This window comes from Calypte anna, chromosome 1 (assembly GCF_003957555.1).
Source record: "Calypte anna isolate BGI_N300 chromosome 1, bCalAnn1_v1.p, whole genome shotgun sequence".
NCBI lineage: Eukaryota > Metazoa > Chordata > Aves > Apodiformes > Trochilidae > Calypte > Calypte anna.
In genome coordinates this window covers 183,903,493-183,923,870 of record NC_044244.1, presented here as the reverse complement: position 1 = coordinate 183,923,870, position 20,378 = coordinate 183,903,493, and the positions used below count along the sequence as shown (strand labels likewise).

Here is a 20,378-nt window from a genome sequence, read left to right as displayed (position 1 = left end):
TAATTTCTCAAAATGTGTGAGTTTTTACTGTAATGTGTTGGTCAATGTCACAGCAGCCTTTATCCACAGAAACCCATAAAGTATGCAGTAGATTAAAAAGCTGAGATGCACAATGAATTAAATAACTAGGTAAACAAATATTGACATTTTACATTTGGCTGCCTCACATTTATTAATATGTGCCATTTCTATTTTCTGTGCTGACAATAATTAAAAAAATACAGTGTATGAATTTTCCACTAAGAACGGAGAATATATTCAGTAGCAATTACTGTGCTGTTCATAGTTATTAGATGTACTGTTCATAAATAAGTTGCTCCATTTAATTTTTCTTATAAATGCTGTTAAAATAAGTTGACCTTACTATAAACAAGCAGCTTACAGTTGTGAATAATCTTCTCACACTTCTTTAAAAAGTCCACTGCTTATATTTTTCTGCTTTATGGTACATTTTTTCACATTATTCAAAATATTTAGATGTGTATTTGGACTGGATTAGAACAACATATAAGAGCTTTCAGTTTAAAATACATTAAAATAATATGTTGTGATAACAAAGGCCTCAACAACCTCCCTGGGCAACCTGTTCCATTTTTCCACTATCCATGGTAAAGAATCCAATCTAAACCTACTCTTCTCAAGTATAAAACCACTGCCCTTCATCTTATCGCTACAGGCCCTTGCAAACAGTCCATCTCCAGCCTTCTTGTAGGCCCCCATCAGATACTGGAAGTTTGCTATTAAGTCTCCCTGGAGCTTTCTTTTCTCCAACACCCTCAGCCTGTCTTCATAGGAGAGGTGTCCCAGCCCCAGTGTAATAATCCCAGTTCTCTCAGTCACTCCTTGTAGGAAATGCCATCCAAACCTCTCACCAGCCTTATAGCTCTTCTCTGGACATTCTCCAGGACCTCAATGTCTTTCTTACACTGCAGAGCCCAGAACTGCTCTGACCATTTTCATAGCCCTCCTCTGGACCCACTCTATCAGATCCATGTCCTTCCTGTACTGAGGGCCCCAGAGCTGGATGCAGTACTCCAAGTGAGGTCTTACCAGAGCAAAGTGGCAGAATCACCTCTCTCAATCTGCTGCCCACACTTCTTATGATGTAGACCAGTATGTGAATGGCCTTTTGGTCTGCAAGTGTGCACTGTTGGCTCATGTCTAGCTTTTCATCCAAGTCCTTTTCTGCAGGACTGGTTTCTAGAACCTCATCCCCAAGCCTGATAGCACAGATTGTTCCAATCCAGGTGCAGGATCCTGCACTTGTTCTGGAACTGCACTTGTTGTGGAACTTCATGAGGCTCCTCGGGGCCCACCTCTCCAGTTTGTCCAGGTCCTTCTGGATGACATCCCGTCCTCTAGCTTATCTACGGGACCACTCAACTTGGTATCATCTGAAAACTTGCTTATGGTGCACTTGGTCCCACTGTCTATGTTGTTGTTGATAAAAATATTAAACAATACAGGTCCTAGATAAGAATCCCAAGGGACATCCCTTGTTACTGGTCTCCATCAGGACTTTGAGCCATTGACCACAACCCTCTGGATGTGACCATCCAGTCAATTCCAGACTGTTCAGCTGTTCAGTAGCTCCTTTCTTTTTTAAATGGCCATGACTTCAAATATCATAGAGAGTGGCTTGGCAACTACATCTGCCAATTCCCTCAGGATGCTGGGATGCATCTCATCAGGCCCTGTGGACCAGTGTATCTTAAGGTTCCTCAGATGGTCATGAACCTTGTCTTCACTTAGTGTGAGGGACTATGTCTCTCTGATCTCCATCTTGAGGGCCATCAAAATGAGAGCCATTAGGAGAAAGGTTGCCAGTGAAGATTGAGGCAAAGAAGTTGTTGACAGTCTTAGGCTTCTCCTCACCTGTTGTTAATGTGTTATCACATTGTGGCTCATCAGGGGGGTACACTTTCTGTAACCTTCCTTTTCTGGTTTACCTATCTGTAGAAGCCCTGTTAGTTTTTCTTGACGTCTCATGCCAAGTTCAATTCTAGTTGCACCTTGGCTTTCCTGACCTCTTCCTTACACAACCAGGTGACATCCCTATACTCTTCCCAGGACACTTGTCCCCTTTTCCACTGCCTGTGTATGTCCATCTTGCCTTTTAGTTTGACCATCAGATCTTGACTTCATTTGAAGTCAGCACTGCAAGAAACATCACTGCAATTTGTGAGACTAAAATACTTAAACCATTCAAGTCCTAAAGTCAAAGTTGTCATCATTAATTAAGCAGTAATATGAGTTACTATTTTACAATCTCTAATTTGGACAGATTTCATGGATATAAAACATGACACACACAAAACGTGCATCAAATTCTCAGTCACTTAGCAAAAGTTTGGGATGCTAAAGCAGTTCAAAGATTAGGTCAACGTGAGTATTTTGACATGACTGAAATATATTTTTCTCTGTTTCTTGGAGGTGAATGGCTGGTCTAGGCTAAAATTTAAAAAAAAATATTCAGGCTGAAAGAGTACATGAAGTCTCAGCCTAAAACATTGATTTTTAAAAATTACAGTCAATTGGAAACAGTGTGCTGTCACGGAAGCTTTAATAGTAAGTTATGCTACCCTCATACGTGTTACACGTGAGAGAAGAAATGGTATGAACTGGAAAGAGGTAAAGAATTTATATGAATATTTAATAAAAATCACAGTATGTTACAGTACTCTAGAACACTCAGAGTTAAAATTTAAGTCAGTATTTTTAAGTGCTTAAATTTTTGCAATCAAATCCCAATGTTTTTAAGCTACATTGATAAAATATACAAAGCAGAAAGAGATATAGATGCACTGAACAAAAAAGGTTGAAATAATGGATAGATAGTGTATTTCCTGTTTAAATTATATTGACAAATTCCATAATTAGATAATTAGAAATTGGCATTTAACTTTATTTATTGGAGTTAGATAATACTATAAGTACTTGATTTTGCAGTCACTACTTCAGAAATTCATTTCAGCAACATGGAGATAAGTGTTTATACCTATGAAGGTATACCTTCAAAAATAAAGCAATACTTAATATTTTAAATCTCCCATATTCACAAGGCAATCACGTAAGCTTTTTCCATTTTTACAGTATAAATATGCTAGTTTATATGAAGTACTGCTTACTGAATTAGCAGGTAAAGTATATTTGATATAAAAGTTTTGCTTCTTTGCAAATTATAGTGGACAGCTATCAAAAAACAAATTGTACGAGCCACAACTATAGCTAAAAAAAATGATACCTAGCAGGCACAAATGTGTGTTTATTATGTGTTGCTTGTCAGAACAGCTGCACATCTGCAGAGTGAAAAGGAGGAAGCATAACAGGAATGATAAAGGTTCTATAAGCAAAAGACTAATCGAAGAAAATATTTTTTTTCTAAATTAAATAAGCATTTTTTATGCTATTGATAATAGCTTGAGAACACACAGAATTATTAAAGTTCAAAAGAAAGTTATGAGAATGAGTGGATGAAATGGTATTTTCCATAACTGAAGCTATACTGAGCAGTGGCTTGTATTTTCTTTTCCTCCCTTTAGCTGCCAGAATATGTGCAGAAGCCCTTCTTGTAGGCCTTTGCATCCTTTGCTAGTTTCAAATCCAGCTAGGATATGGCTTTCCCTACTTCATCCTAACACAGCTGAGCAATGTCTTTAGATCCCTGCTGGATAGTCCCATCCATGCTCCCCTTTTCTGTGGGTTACCTTTTTACATGTGGGATCACTGCCTTCCTCTTCATCCATATTGATCTTCTGCTATTGTTCTCTGGCTTGCTTATCATGATTTCTTCCTGCACATCAGAAAAGACTGTTCTTGTGTTTTGAGGAATTGGTTCTTGAAGATTAACTGTTTGCTTCAGAGGAAGAAAATGAAACAGAAAGCACATCATTGCACATCTTTCAAGAATAGAAAATAAGTCAGTATCCATCAGAAATAACTTGACTTCCTGGCTCATTCTGTCTAACATTTAAATAGTCAAGTCCTTCTGAATGATTAAGATTTTTTTCATTATCGAATAACCCTTCTTTCTGAAATATTAGTAGTTTTAATTGCTGGTTTGTTTGGGGTTTTTTTTCTTTAATAAGTAGGCCATTTTTTCATTTACAGATGGAGCCTACTTAAAGGCAGAGCTTTAGTTTTGTCTGTAGATTTTTTGGAAAAGAGGCTTTTTAATTAACTATATACCTCATTAATTTTAAATTACAGTAGAAAAAAGGCAATGACTAATAAGAAAAATATAGATTTTATTTGTTTTGGGATTAGTATGAATGAGAGTCAATTATGTTTACATATCAGTATGGGTAATTGGGTATTTTTTCTGTTGTGAATATATCTGGATTAGTAATTAAGTATGCAGAAAAGTACTTGGTCCATAGATAAATCAGAAAGTATTTCTATTATGTCATTCTTTTGTACTAAAAAAAACTTTGTCTATCCTTCTTCAAGACTTGCATTTGTATTCTCATCACTCAGGTCATTTCACAGCTTCGGATCCTGAGCAGGTCAGTGACTGCTGGCTGCAAATTTGACAGAGATATATGGTCTACTGAACTTTCTCCTGTTCTCAACCTATGGAAGAAACTTAATCAGGTAGGAAAGTAGCTAATTTAGAAAGACAAGGTTGTTGGTTTTTTTTTCTCAGGAAGTACAGTGAAACTAAGGTCTAAGGAATTATCCTGAATATTGAAATGTAAGAAGTGAAAAAGTAAATTAAGCACATATAAGGTAGGATGTACAGTGTTACACATGTATGAGTAACTATGAAATATATATGTGAGGTAAAAGGCTATAGCTTTTTACTCCATATGGAGCTGAGACCACACTCACAAGACATGATCTAGTATCTTGTGTGTTTCTAAGAACACTAATGTATTTTGAATTTGAATTTAGTCTCTTAATTTCTCTAATATTCACAAGGCAATGTTTAATGATTTTTAATATTTTTTCCTGTATAATAATGACATATGATGCTAGCTTTAAACTAAGGTTCATTAAAATCCTTGTTACAACATTTGCAATATCCAACAACGCTTTCTTTTTTTTTTTTTTTTGATTTGTTCTTCCAGTTTGTTCTGGTTTCTTTGTTGTTTGGTTTGGTGGAGTTCTTTCACATATATTGTAAAACTTGATTTCCAGCTATTGAATTCTTATCCTTTTTGCTTTAATGTGGGCAAATTTGCTTTGAAATGCAGATACTGCACATATTCTCACCTTATGCCAGGTACCTACATAGACATTTGGCCTTTGTTCTTCTCCTCAGTGATAAATAATAGATCACAGACATGGTGGCCTAAAAACGTGTCTTGTGCAAAACAAAATTGCAATAAGAAAAAACCTTTCCCTTACGTATGTGCATATATACAAGTGACAAGGTGCATATTAGAATTTACCATTGCATTTTGAAATCTGTCATTGAGTTCCTATTTAATTCATATTGAGTGTGTACATCATGTTTATGTGAAAGTAATCTTTTGTTATGAAATAAATTTATGTTGAAACCTGTGGCCTCTGAACATGGACAGCTTTTAACCAAATTTGTGAACATACAAGAAAAAGCACTGTATTTTAATGTGACCTCCTTCAATTTCGGAAGCATTTACATTACCTGCAGAATCTTTACTGTAGAATCAAAGAGTCAGAGAATGGTTTGGGTTGGAAGGGACCTTTAAAGATTATCTAGTCCAATTCTCTTCCATATTTCACTAAACCAGGTTGCTCAAAGCCCCATCCAACCCGGCTTTGAACACTTCCAGGGAGGGGGCATCCACAGTTTCCTGGGCAACCTGTGCTAGTGTCTCACCATCCTCACACTAAAAAAAATATTCTTCCTTATATCTAGTATAAATCTTCTCCCTTCCAATCTAAAACCATTACTCTGTCACCATAGGCACGGGTAAAAAGTCTTTCTCCATCTTTCTTATAAACTCCCAGTCTTTCTTTATAGGAGAGGTGTTCTAGCTCTCTGATTGTTTTGGGTCCCTCCTCTGGACTGGATGGACACAGTACTCCAGGTGGAGTCTCAGAAGAGTGGAGGGGGAGAATTACCTCCCTCAACCTGCTGGCCACGCTTCTTTTGATGCAGCCCAGGGTGGGATTGGCTTTCTGGGCTGTGACTGCAGATTGCCAGCTCATGTCACATTTTTTCATCCACCAGTACCCCCAAGTCCTTTTCCATGGGGCTGCTCTCAATCCCTTCCTCCCATACCCTTTTTTGATACTAGCGGTTGCCCTGACGCATGTGCAGATCCTTGCATTTGATCATATTGAACTAAATGGTGTGGTTGTTGTTATTGTTATTAACTTTTAGCTGTTGGATACAGATAGTAGGAAAATAGAGGCAGATTGGTTTGATGCTGACAGTATCTTCCATTTTATTTACAAGAAGCAAATGTTAGTCTTCTACTTGTCAAATGTACCTGTCACTAAACTTAGTTGGAAGTAATGGTCAAATATCTGTTTCATACTACTGAACTCAGGAAATGTCCAATATGGATCTGAATTAAATCTAGCTTGTATATTTATAAATTCAAAGGTGTTATTAAAATCAGCTAGTTTTTATTCTATAGTCAAAAAAACCTCTCAGAAGCTTGTTAATATGTAGGCAAAGATCAAGTATGTTTTTAAACATTTTTATTCCAGTGCTGAGTATGTAAATCAAGGATTAATTCAAGAAGGATTTTCTTACAAACACCCTGAAAATAGTGAGTGTTCATCTAAGTGCTGATGATTCTGAAGCATAACAATTTTACCATATGACATAGTTTTGTCCTGTAGAATATAAACTGGAATAGCTGATTATAATCTTTAAGTGTGGACATACTGGTTGAAATCAGTGCAGTCCTGTGTTGAAACTTACATAACATTTCTGTTTAGCTGTTCTGGACTAATACAGAATATCTTGACATTTTCATCTTTATTAGCTTAATTTGAAAACATGCATTTTAATTCTTGCCATTTGAAAACACTCTTGTAATGAATACTGTCCTAAAACTACTTCTTTCAGCATGAAGTAATAGCAGCTGAGTCAAATTAATAGAACTCTCATGAACCCACCATTAAGTTAAGAAACCCTCAAATTCTCTGTATAAGCTTGCACAAGAGACTTTTTTATGGAAAATTTTCAAAAATTTATATACAGAAAGATGTGGACAGGCTGGAGAGAGTCCAGAGAAGGTCCACAAAGATGATCAAAGGACTTGGAAGCCTGATGCGGAAGGCTAGGTTTGTTCAGCCTTGATTAAAGAAGGCTTAGGGAAGATCTTATTGCTATGTTCTAGTACTTAAATGGTGGCTACCAAGAACCTTTTACAATTTTAAGATTCAGCTTGACGGGGTGCTGGACCTTCTCATCTAAACCATGAGGGTATTATCTAAAAGAAAAGGAAGAGAGTCTCAAATGTGAGGCAGAATAGGTACATAAAAAGGCCAGAATAGGTTTCTAAAACCTGCCACCACCATCAACATTGAATTTTTAATCGAATGCAAACCTAGCAGAGGAATATGAGTTTATTTTCATCATAAATTTTGCATGTCTGAGGAGGCAGTTTTCAGAATGTACTGGAGTTTAAAAGCCTTGAGTTTAGGAACGTAATGGAGAAAAACTCTGGAGCATCTTAGGTGAGACTGTATGATATCTTATAGTAACATGTACAGAAGTGAAAGAGGGAAAATTATCGAAGTCTCAAAATAGACCTAATTTAGTATTGGTAGCATAATATAGTATTTAATGTTAAAGATTAGAAGCTATCTTCAGTTTCTTATGATTAGGAAAAGCACTAAGTAATTCAGCAGTTCTTCATCTTAATTCCCAAGCAGGTCATGAAGATATTTTTAAACCTGATGTGAGTTATATACATAATAGATTTTAAGGAAATGTAATAGAACATTAAATGCATAAGCTGATATCAGTATTCATGTTTAATTTTTCCTATAAAAATGACAGATGGGTTTTTTTAACAAATTCTCAGGAGAAAGAAAGCATTTAAAAGGGTGATGAAATGAATATGGAATTCATAGGAGACTGTTATGTAAAGAACAGTATTGAGGAAGTTGGAGGCCTAATCTGTCACTAAGTTTTTTGTCAAGTAAGACAGAATATGTGAAAGACTGAGCAAAGCCTTCAAGTTACACTGTCTTTGTTCTTCCTTTTTGGATTCCAGTAAGAAATTTCCATCTCACTTGTGCGACTTTTACATTTTTTACATACTCAAAAAACTATGGTCTCAAAAAATTGAAGTGAAAGTGTTACTGTGATTTCAGGAACCATGCAAAGACAAAATGCAAAACATAACATTTCTAACTACTGTGAGTTTCTCACTCTTTGAACAGCAGGTAACTTTTTTGTATAACTTTTAAATTATGTGTGAGGGAAGACCTCATCTTTCATTTTCCTTTCAGTCATAGACTGAAGTATCTGCATTGCTCTGTCATTTAGTTCATCTCATTTTATTTCGTGGTGATTGGGTGCAGTTTGAGCTTGAAACAAAACCACGTAAAAGTTCTGACAAACTTACTGTGTCTGGGAATGGTTATGGAGTCAGACTTCCTGTCTTTTCTGTAAAGCAAGATTCTATGTGACAATTCAAAGTGTAATATAAAAAAAAAAATGCCAAAACTACTTGTTATTTTACAAAGAGGTGCTTCAGAAAAAGTAAATCTGATTTTACCTTTAATAAATCTTTAGAAATTACCATAGCAAAATATGTTTTTCCCAAAGTCTAGGGATTTCTTTTTGCATTTGTGGAATTTTCCTATAGAAGTTTGAATTCCATAGCTGGAAATCAGTGTGCAGCGTCATGTCACATTTCAGGTTTTCAATTTTGAACACATACTAAAATATATTTTTGTAACAAGCTGCATATGAATTAAGATTTGCAAAATGATACTGTCACTTGAAATTACTGAATAAATTTGGATTCTCAGTGGCTGTAATGGAATAGAAATAAATAATAAAAATGTCAGTGTGAGAGCAGCAGTACCTGTCAGAATCTGAGTTACTCAAGATTTGTGCATACTATTATATTTATTTTGAATTTATTTTATTTGTGTTTAATTTTCTTTCAAGGTGAGCTGGTCTTACCAAAACAACAGCTGTAGCTGGCAGCATGGTTTATATTTGCCATGACCCACAAGGTGGATGTGGCACTGTCACATGTCACAAAGTGAGCACAGCTCCCCAGGCGTGGGGGCCAAACCAAATACCGCATCCCACAGAGTGGGTACAGTGCTACATCCCACAGGGTGGGCACAGGTAGAGTTCCCCAGAGTGGGGTCTGAACCAGGGAGATTTGGATTGGATCCCCTTGCTTTCTCAACTCCTTCAGAGAGGAGCCCATGGATGGTGTGGCCCAGTCTTCCTCCTTTAATTAATCTTTTAACAGCCCACTCGGTGAGATTAAGTTCGGGAATTCTCTGCATGGTACTCTAGGAGTAAGATTATTGCCCTGGAGGTTTGTATAAAAACACAACTTTACTTAAAAATTAGTGAGATTCTAAAGCATGTCAGATTACAACTAGCAGAATTATAAATGACAGTACTTTCAAAGCAATGTATTTTAGTTTAGCAAATTTTAAGGAAATTTTGAAAACAACAGGTAACAACTAACAAAATTTAACAAAGCAAGGAGTAGTAAAACTTAAAGTTAGACACTAGGTTGCCCATATGTGCCCAGATAAGGTTAGAAACGGAGTCACAGAGAGAGAGAGAGATAAACAGAGAGAGAGACAGGAAAGATAACACCACCCTTGGAACCAGTGATGGTCTTAGTAGGAAGTTGTGATCCTTGGATGGGGGGTGTGTGCCCAAGGTTTTGAGTGTACCTCTTCTATAACACCTGACCCCACCTTTTTGGGGTGGGCTTAGCCTATCTTGCAATACATTAGTACCCAACACACAGTACTGCTTTTAAATTGAGGTATTAACACTAATATTAAAAACATTTATTCAGTTAGCTGACAATTTATCATAAATTTCTCTAATTTGAAGTAAAGAGAGTTATCTTAGAAAGTGGTGTGTTTATTGAACATCTCATGGGCAATACTCAAAGTATCATAGTTCTTATGTAGCATCAGAAAAGGAAGGATATCTGAACTGCTTCAAAATTAAGAAGGTCCTATGAAGTATTATGAAACAAACAAATAATATGTCATAGAACATAATATAAAATTTCCTGAATTTATTAACTGGATCTCACATATATTTTTTGGTTTTTTTAGAATTCTAACCTGATTCATCAGAAGGTGTCTCCTCCTGTGGAGCAACAAGGATCTCCAATCTTATCATTCATTACTCTGGAACAATTCAATGCCATTCGCCTTGTACAAAGTGTTCATCAGTCACTTGCTTCTTTAAGTAAAGTCATCAGAGGTACCTCATTACTCAGTTCTGAAGTCCAAAGACTAGCAAGTGCTTTGCTAAATCAGAAGGTAATTAATTCTGTCATTAATTTACATTATAAGCAATGAAAAAAAACCTAAGGAAATCAAGCAAAATTTTGATAGGTATTTTCATGTCACCATTTTCTGCAAGTTTTTTTTATTGGTAGTGGAGTTCTTTAATTGATAGAAACTCTAAAACAGAACCATGTTTATTCCTGGAATGAAAACCCAGGGAAGTGTTACTTCAAGTACTTAAAAAACCTTCTGAGTGTTATGCTTGTATCAAGCTTTCTCTTAAGGACAAATCCAATCGAATTAGAAGTTGTTGAATACTATTTCCATTTCAAAGAAATCATGCTAAGTCACATATGTTAGCCAGTAGAACGTGTAAATATGTCTTTTTAAAATCTTTTTAAATCTGTCTAAAGTTTAAATTTTACTGCAGTTGTAATCACAAAAAGCTCTCTGCATTTATTCAGTATGTATCACAGCAAACAAGCTGTGCCACTCATATCACCCTATCATCTCGCTCTCTTTTCTTCATGCACAAGAAAAGCAACCAAAATTTGCACATATATTTTCTCTGTGTTTTCTGACATTGATCTGGGCTTGTTTATCAGCTGGTACAATTAGTGACTGCAAATTTACATGCTCTATCATCAATAGCTAGATAACTGAATGCCAAAGATAGTCAAACACGGATTTGCAACTCTGTTTTTGTTTCATCTGCAGCAATTGATAAATTGGATTGATGCAAATGCATAGGTACTGAGGTTGGCCCTACCATGAATTGTAATTCCTATTAACATCTTTTTTATCTTTGTGTAAGAAAAAAGGATTGTTAGAAAGACTGTTATGCATTTATTGATCTAGGAAATTTCTAATGAAAACAGGAATTAAATTATTTGTCTTTTCAGATTCACAAGACAGCATGTGTTAGCAAAATTGCAGTAAAATTAGAATAAATGAACCCTTCTGTGTTAGCAATCTCATTGCCTTCTTAAACACATTTTAACTATGTGGTAGAAGTTTGTGCTAAGTAAAAGCCATAGAGAATGCAAATGTTACATGGAATGGCTATTTTCTAGTATTTACAAGGATGTTACTGAGCAAAAGAAGATGACTTCTTGTGTGCTTAACCTGCTCTCTTCAATTGGAAGTTAGGAATCTGGCCAGTCACAAAAATGTACTTAAAGATGTTATTCGTTTTTGTCCCTCAAAAATATCAGCTCAGTGCATCCTGATACATGGAAAGGAGTGTTTCTGGCATTTCGTCTGCTTTATGTAGCCACTTTCCTTGATACAGATCACTTTTTTGATTGTGACCATAAAATTATCCTATTAGCACCCCTCTAGAAGCTGATGTCACACTCTTGGCATGGCAGCTAAACCTCATGGCAACAAAACCTCACTATATTTATCATCTTAAAGTAATTTGTTACATGCATTTTCAGTACACTAGTCTTCTTTAGTTCAGTTTACTTACATATTAAGTAAGAAAGGACTATTTTTAATATCTTTGATTTTAAAGCACCAAGTTCTTTTGCAGTTCTTTTAAGATTATAGCACCTGAAGAAGCTGCTAGATGACCAATAGAAGTGTGAAACTCAATAAATATGACTTCTGATGGTTTCAGATGTACCTTATTTTTAAAAATATTAGTGTACATCTGAAATATGCTTCAATACTAACAATTAGGAAAGCTGTTACTTTAAACTCAGAATAATGTAGAGTCATGTATTAGTGATATTACTTGAATGCTTTTTAAATGGTAGATTGGTGAGTTTCCTGTTAATGTGTATCTAAAAGAAGAGTCTGTGAAATGCATGGGTAATAGTTCCAAATACAGTGTTTTCCAGAAACTATAATTATGCAAAAAAGCATACATATCACTGTATGTTATTAATTATCTTGTATGTATTCTAGTTTATTCAGTTCATTATTAATAAGTGTCCAGATATTGTCTGGGTTTTATCTATAAAAGTACACATGTAGTATTTACTTTGAAATATACTTCTTACAGACTTCTGTGATCAGGTTTGGAAAATCTGTTTAGCACAAATGCTATTAGACTATGAACCTGTCCTTGAAAATGCAACTGTAAATAAACTATTTATTCTGATCAGCATCTTCAGTATATGATATATGTCAGGTAATGATTTACATCAGTTCTATCACATTAATAGGAGAATCTTGCAGAGTCAGTTTCATGTGCTTTACAGATTACTGTGGAGTAAGTACAATTAATGTTTTTATCTTTATTTTATAAGGAGAAAATCCAACAGACTATTTTCAGCCTTGCTTTTTGAAGTCAGTGAGAAATTTTTATGGGCATATCTTGCAGGACTTTATTCTCAGGTGTGTTCTGCAAACACTTCAAGATAAAATGGGAAAATAGTAATGCAGAGAAATTGTACCAGTTTCACTTCACCACAGAGCCACACAACTACATGTTCAGGTCAGAGGAGGCAGCAGTGAAGCAGGGGAACCTGTGGCTGCAGTGGGACTGTGGCATTCTGGCTTTCCAAGAAAGTGCCAATTTAGGCAATTTTGAAGTGTTTGTGAAACCTGTTGATTCTTCCTTTATGTAAAGCAGAGGTTTTTGTCTGTTCTTCTTCATCACTTTATATCTGTGGGACAAATAAAGATTTAGAAAAAATAGTACCTTCCTATTAGTTGTTGTATGCTTTGATGATTGTTTTACTTGCATTGCCTTATTTTCTCTGTGGATATATTTGATCTCCAGATTATTTAATTTCATTCAAATTGATGGCTCTTAATATAATGATAATGGTTTTGAAATTCATACTTTCAGTAAGCATATTTTTATTTCAGTGTCCTGTCACATGGCAAAGCAAGTGGGAAGGTCCAGAAGATCCTTTACAATATCTTAGAAGTCTTGTAGCTCGAGCACTTGCTATACAGGTAATTTTAAAGAGTCATTTTACCTCATTACACTGGTGCTGAGTGACACAGTTTATTATGTGAATTGCATTAGGGTAAACTTTTCCATACTCAAGTCCCAAGTCCTCGATGTGTGAAAAGACATGTAAAATTTAAAGATAGATGAAAAAAATATGAAGACAGCAGGAACTGTAAATACAGTAATGTTTTTAGTTACTTTACAATCTTAGATTGTTGTAGTAACTTTTCCTGATGAACTGTGGTAAAATAGGTTTATTTCCTCAGCTGAATCTTTATGTCCAAGATAAGATGCAATCTTTAATCTGGTAGAGAGGTATGGATAAAGAGAGAAAGTGAAGCAATCCTAATAGAAGTAATGTAAAAATTGATAGAAAACTAGTCTTTGAAGCACATAAAGGAAACATCTGCACTCTCCAAGTTTACAAGGGGCTAAAAGAGAAGGTGTAAAATCTGACCTCTGTCTGACAGTCTGACAGAGAAGATAATTTTTAGGTAAGATAAGTCTATCTGTAGTTTGATTGACAATAGAGGTATGTTTTAGATAACAGGCAGACAAAAAAGTTATTTCCCTAAATTAATAAGTATTTAAGGAAACAGATTGAACCTTCCAGAGAGGCAAATTCCTTTAGGAGAGACAGGACTTCTGTTACCTCCACAAAATAAAGAGAAAGCTGCTGGGTGTGACCTTGACTAACACAGTCTTATCCAGGGGGATATGAAGATTCCTGTGAACATTAGGATTGACTGTCAGATAAGAAGGAAGATTTGAGGGGCACACGATGCCTAGACATCACTTTTTCTAAAGAAACTATCAAGTGGATGCTTTTAAAGTATTAATAAGTTTCTTGTTATGCAAACCACTTTTTTTTTGTTTGTTTGTTTGGTTGGTTTTTTTTTTTTTTTTTGGCTAATGTTTAATTAATCTGTTTACAGAAAATTATAATTCATGGTCAGATATTATTGGCCATATAACTAGAATTGAACTTATTTCTTTAGACTATTATAGTAATTGTTACTAAAAAAGCATAATTTGTGGTTGAATTTGCAATGCTTCTAACCGTAAAGAGTACCTTGCAGTTTGCAGCTTCTACTTTTATTTATTTGTGACCAATTTGCATGTGATTTTCCTTACTTAAGATGATTATTTTAAAATGGAAGTCTGAGATTAGAGTTCAAGCTTCTGTGTGGAGTACACCTCTGATACAAAGTGGAGATAATATTGCAGTGTCACAGGATGAAATTACTGTTAGCAGTAATATATGACTTTCAACCAAGCATATTTTAAAATTACTTATTTTTATGAAAGTTATTACAAAGAAGTAATTTACAATTTAAATGCGTATTTACTTTAAGAGAGGGATAGATTATTAAGGCAACACTTTATAGCATATATTTAACTGTATCTTTAAGCAGTAGATTGTGTCAGGTTTTTTGTTAGTGACAAAAATAGTGACAAATGACCAGATACTGATTCTTACACTTTGTAGGTTTTTAAGGATGTGATAACTTTGTATTTGAAGCAATTCTTAGTACTGCATTATCAATCTGTTTTGCTTCTCAAGCTTCTAATCAGATTACATCTGAAATATAATTTCTGTTGTTCTAGTCGTGTATGTATTTAACCAGAAAATGCTGGTTATTTCTAGTTGTTCATTTCAGTCGAATAATCATTTTCCTTAAATGTGATTCCAGTCCATGTTTTTGCATATTATTTTTAATAGCCATAATTATTTTTAGTTAACTGCTCTTTCTGTGACTTTTTGTTGTTGATTTTATTCGTGTAACTTAGAGTTAATTCTAGATTTAGTTCTGAAAATTAAACACAGGCTTCAATAAAGATTTTCTCATGATGCTGAAAATTATCTTCAGCTTTATTTTTCAATGAAGGGCATATTTTGGATTGATTTGGTTTAAAATGACCAACTCTGTTGTCATGGTTTTTTTTGATAGTTACTCATACTTCTCTATATTTCTTTCACTATAAAATACTGACTTCTACCTTCACAGTTTGAGACTGGTTTGATTTAGGTATTTTTCAAGAGGAAAACAGGAGACATTGAAACAACAAGGTTGCACTGAAAGATTGCATCTTTTAAGGATGTACTAAGTACCTATATAGATTATTTGTTAAAGACTGCCTTGTCAAGATGTTTGCTACTAGAGCAAAAAATAATAGAAATAGCTGTTTTGTTACAAACATTTAACAGGGATGTGAAGGAACCCAAAATATAGAGCAGATGGCAGAATAATTATAGCAGAATTTACAGAAGTGTAAAGATGTACTGAGAGCATTACACAACAGACAGAAAAATAACAGGTGTTGTGTTTCTCAGGTCTGAATTCACTCAATAAAAACAAGGTAAAATAAAGAAAATCTGCATGCTATGAACAAAAAATAAAATTTGAGGGAAGGAGTCTGAGCATGAATCCCAAAATAGATGCACACACATAGTCTGTACAGACACAGCCACACACAGGCTGACAGAGGTTGACACGACTTTTACAGACAGCTGCATAAGCATGGCACGAATGTGCTATTTTCATATATTTTCTAATCCTTATCCTATTTCTGTGGATTTTACTGCTAAAGGAAAACACTTTCCACAAGTCACACTGAGTTTTTGTCTCTCCCTTGTCTTGCTTCCTCAGTCTGCAGCACACAAGTCCCAAACCTCTCACCCTCCTCTGGTTAGTACTGCTAGAAGTAGTAGTAGTAGTACTGACACTTTTCTCTCTGTTTTCACATTCTTTTTCATCCCTCACCCACCTTTCCTCACCTTTGGCCCTTCCCCTTCATAAATCTTGTGCAGTCCCAGAGTTTTCATGTTCAGTCCCCAAGTTCACTTACTTGGGCATTCCACAATAAGGCCTATACCCCTTTAAGTAATCCCATTTAGTTTTCATAGCTTTTCAGATTTCTTTCTATTAGATTGCCTTTGCATATTTTACAACAGGGGCTTAGTGCTTTGTCTTTAGGACTTTAGGCGTATCTGAGTTAGATGGATTAGGTTGGTTTCATTCTCCACCTTGTCATTGTTCCTCTCATCACTCTCTGTTTCAACAGCTGTTACTTGGGTATCTGTACAGTGCAGAACGCTTCAGATTTAGTATTCTAATATTAAAACACAAAATTAATTAAAATACTGCCACTTATACCTATCCATTCTATTATTTTAATTCAAATTCCCACCCTGTTCTGAAGAATTAGGTTTTTTCTTTTGCTGTTCTTGTCTCCAGCTGATTTGAATATCAAAACAGAATTACAACAGCCTAACATCATCTGCTAAGAAACTGAACTTTAATTGGCTCCCACAGCTCTGATGATCTTGAAGCATGATTTTACTTTGTTCAGAGTTTCACAGCCAGGATATATCTTTCATCATTTTGTATCCAAGTCATAACTTAGATAAAACATTTTTATATTTAAGTTATAATGACTTTGTAAGAATTGAAATGTGCAACGACTTCTATAAAGATGTAGCTATTTACTTTGTTATGTAATAAGCAAATTTATAAGTCTAATATTTCCAAGTATTGCATCATTTCCCTTTTTATTCACTGTATGGATTAAGTAGTGGCTAAAGTAGCAGTGCTTTGTACAGATGCACCACCCAAACAGAAGGCCACACAGAATGTAAAATGAAAGGATTGGACTTGGATGGGTCATAGCAGTTGTCCACTGAAATAAGGTCCAGTTTGGAAGAAAACTAAAACAGAAGCTGAAGTGTTTGTTAAGACTCAGAGAGCTTGTGTAGTCGTGACTTGCAGAAATCTGTGTTCATTCATGGGTGCCCGAGATGGAAGGATTCCTTAAGTTTTCTTTTTTGTTTTTTGCACCAGTTCAAGACTTTTCCTTCAAGAGGTACTGAAATTACTATTTATTAAAGTGAAATTATTATTTCCTTGCAGAATACTGTGGATTTTCACACTGAGTCTGCAAATTTTGCTATTTTAAATAAAAATATTTTTTTTATTGTGATCAAGGATTATCTCAAATATTTGGAAGAAAATTTCTTTATGTATGGAAAAACAAGTTTTAAAAGCAGCATTGGAAAAGGAAAGCTATCTCTACTTGGATTTTATTTAGTTTCATTGTGAGCTGCTGAAATGCAATCTTAGTGAGGTTTACATACTGTTAAACTGAGGCATCCTCAATTTTCAGGAGTTTATATAAAAGTGAGGCTTAAATGTTTTGAAAAATAATGTATTTCAACAGAAGTCAGCTTCTGTTCATTGAACTCTCAGAATTCTAAGCATACCTTGTGAAAATGGCTATACTTTTAAAATTACTTAAAGCTACCTCGTAAGCAGAAGTTTGAGCAGCATCCTTTATCATGCTACTAACCATTTGTTCAGCTCTTTGATTGTAGAGTACTGATTGCAGAAGCTGATCAGTTATAACAAATGAAGTCAAACCCAAGTAACTGTCTTTACACATTTGCTGAGAAATTATCTTATTTTGAATAAAATCTCTATTAAAAAAATTAAACATTTAAACATTTAAAAACTAGGTTCAGTGTTCTGCATTTACGTCTTCTATGGATGCCAGTGATATAATCCATAAGATACAAGAGACTGTACCAAGGTTTAAAGCTGATATACTTTGTTTAAACTGATGAAATAACCACCAAACAGTGATTTTTTTCTTTAATGTACAATGTACACTCTCACAATACAGACAGAAATCTGAAAAGAAACAGTGATAAAAAAAAAAAAGTGTAGATTGATCAGTTTCTAATAACTGTTTTTTCATTGTGTTGCTTTCCTTTGTCATGGACAAAGCTATCAGCAAAAGAGAAAGCAGAGGAAAATGGTTGGTCTTGTCTGACAAAATCTCAAGCTAAATTAATTATAGTACAAGTGGTGGAAAGGGATATTATCATTTACATATTCAAATGAGTCTCCTTATTTTGTGCTGTCAAAGACTTCGGTAATTTTAAATTGCAGTTAAGAAACGAGAAGGCTGCAACACGTTAATCCTGGAGTTTGCAGGTACATTCCATTAATCTGCTTTGCCTTTTTCTAGACAGCTCAGTTGCAGTAACTTGCTCTTCTGATCACCACTACATTGACACAAATTTTCTGTTTACTAATAATAAGCAATCTGTTCAAAATCCTTTATTGTCTAACTTCTAATTTGATTTCATAGTCACTCATGCATACCTAGGAATAATGATAATTTCTTAGAGTAATGAGACAGCTTTGTAACTAAAAGGTAACAAGGTGTGATCGTGGTTCTATTTTGAACGGTGGATATTTTGCTGGGAGCTGGCTTGGTGAAGTAGCTTACAAAATATTTTGTCTTTGATTTGAGAATTTTAACTGGTAAAGATCGATGGTAACATGATGTAGTTATTCCTCAAATAGCATTTGCTGACATATATATATAAAACCAAGCCCATTTTCTAATAAAAACCCACTGCCATTCCACAAGCAGGCATCATTCCTATTTAGCAATCTTTTCACATATCTTTGGAGGAAGGCAGAAATGTAGCTGTACTTTCTGTCTTTGATGGAGCTATGACTTTCTGTCTTTGATGGAGCTTCCATATAACTGAAATGGTAACATAGTTTCATGTTGTTCTCCTTTAAAAATATATATAAAAAATATATATAAATTTTCAAAGCTGTCATCTCAAATTAAGTTTGTGAAGGAAAAGCTTCATGAAAGTAATTTTTGACAAATGCTAAACTAAGTTGTTTATCTGTTGTGTTTGCAGTGCTCCTACTCTTGGGAGTTCACATTCATTTCAAGTAACCAGTGCAGGATGCAGATTCACACAGCAGCTCTGTTGTCATGACTGTGTTTTAAAAATGGAGTAAACACAGAGGCATTGTGGTTTGGGGGTCTGGGGTATTTTTGGGTTTTTTTTGAGTTCTTCTCAAGGTGATCTGTGTCTCTAAATGCTCAACAAGGTAAATGATTGAGGAAGGAAACACAAACCCTGGAGTCAAAGGGTAAGAATCCCTAAGAGTGCAACTGGAATCAAACGTGTGCCCTTACATGGAGGAGAATGTGTAAGAGCACATTTGCAAGCAGAGTTTTATATTCATAATTCCATGTAGTGGCTCTGTTTGAACAGAAGTTAGGATTCATTGGGGAATCTGTTCTCTACATTTGAACTTGAGTTTCAAAATTCCCATCAGGTTAGTGCTGCTGTATAGTGTTATAAATGGTTTCCTTACAAATAAAATGTATTTTCTTATAAGTCCCTATCATTACCACTTTCAGTGTAATTTCTAATACTCCATATGATAAATCTAATCAACTGAAAAATACTTATGTATAAGGCAAAATACAGAAAATAATTCAGAAATAAATATTGCTAATTATTCTGATATGTAGATTATGAAATTAGGAGGATTTATTCAATCAACAGTATCATATATTTTATTCCCATCAGACTGATGAAATAGTAGAAAATTTTAATAGGTCAACAGAAGGATTCAACTAAAAAATACAGTAAGATATTACAAGAATAATGAAAATTAAATTTTATTGCTTATTGTTGCTTATTGGCTGTAAATTTTTGAAAAATATGTGCCAACCAAGATATCATGATACAACAGAGAAGCAAAACTCTTGAGGATCATATTAAAAGTTTAAGAGAGTTGTTATTTCTCCCTACTGAGCACTTTTGAGGGCACATTTGAAATACGTGTCTAGTTTTTTTCTGTTCAGTTGCAAAAACCCACAGCCCCAGTTGCCCAGAGGGATTTGCAGAATCTCTAGTTATGGAGATGTAGAAAACTTGAGGAGACAGTGCCCTGGGCAATATAAGCTGACATTGAATCTGGCCCTGCTTTGAGCTGTGATTGGATCAGTTGACTTTCAGTTGTCCCTTTCAATCTAAATTCTATAATTTTGTAATTTTTGCATCAAATCTTCTCTTAGGAATAAGCTCTTGATTTGCATAACTTCAGTGTAGCACTTCTCTCTTAAATGCTAACTATTTAGTAGTGGTATATCTAGTTATATGCTCTGAGAATTTAAAATGCTTCATAGATAGCTTAGACACGTGTAGCTACTCTTCCTGAACTCAGCCAAGAGAAACAAGTTGAAAGAAGGAAAA

At 34.8% G+C, this 20,378-nt stretch overlaps 1 protein-coding gene across 1 annotated transcript in view; it reads left to right on the top strand.

The window, feature by feature from the left end:
- The window catches only part of DYNC2H1 (dynein cytoplasmic 2 heavy chain 1), a 151,584-nt gene that overhangs the window by 109,128 nt on the left and 22,078 nt on the right, over positions 1-20,378 (top strand). Inside the window, 3 exon segments of the mRNA XM_030446994.1 lie at positions 4,477-4,593; positions 10,219-10,428; positions 13,216-13,305. Coding sequence (XP_030302854.1) covers positions 4,477-4,593; positions 10,219-10,428; positions 13,216-13,305 — 417 coding nt within the window.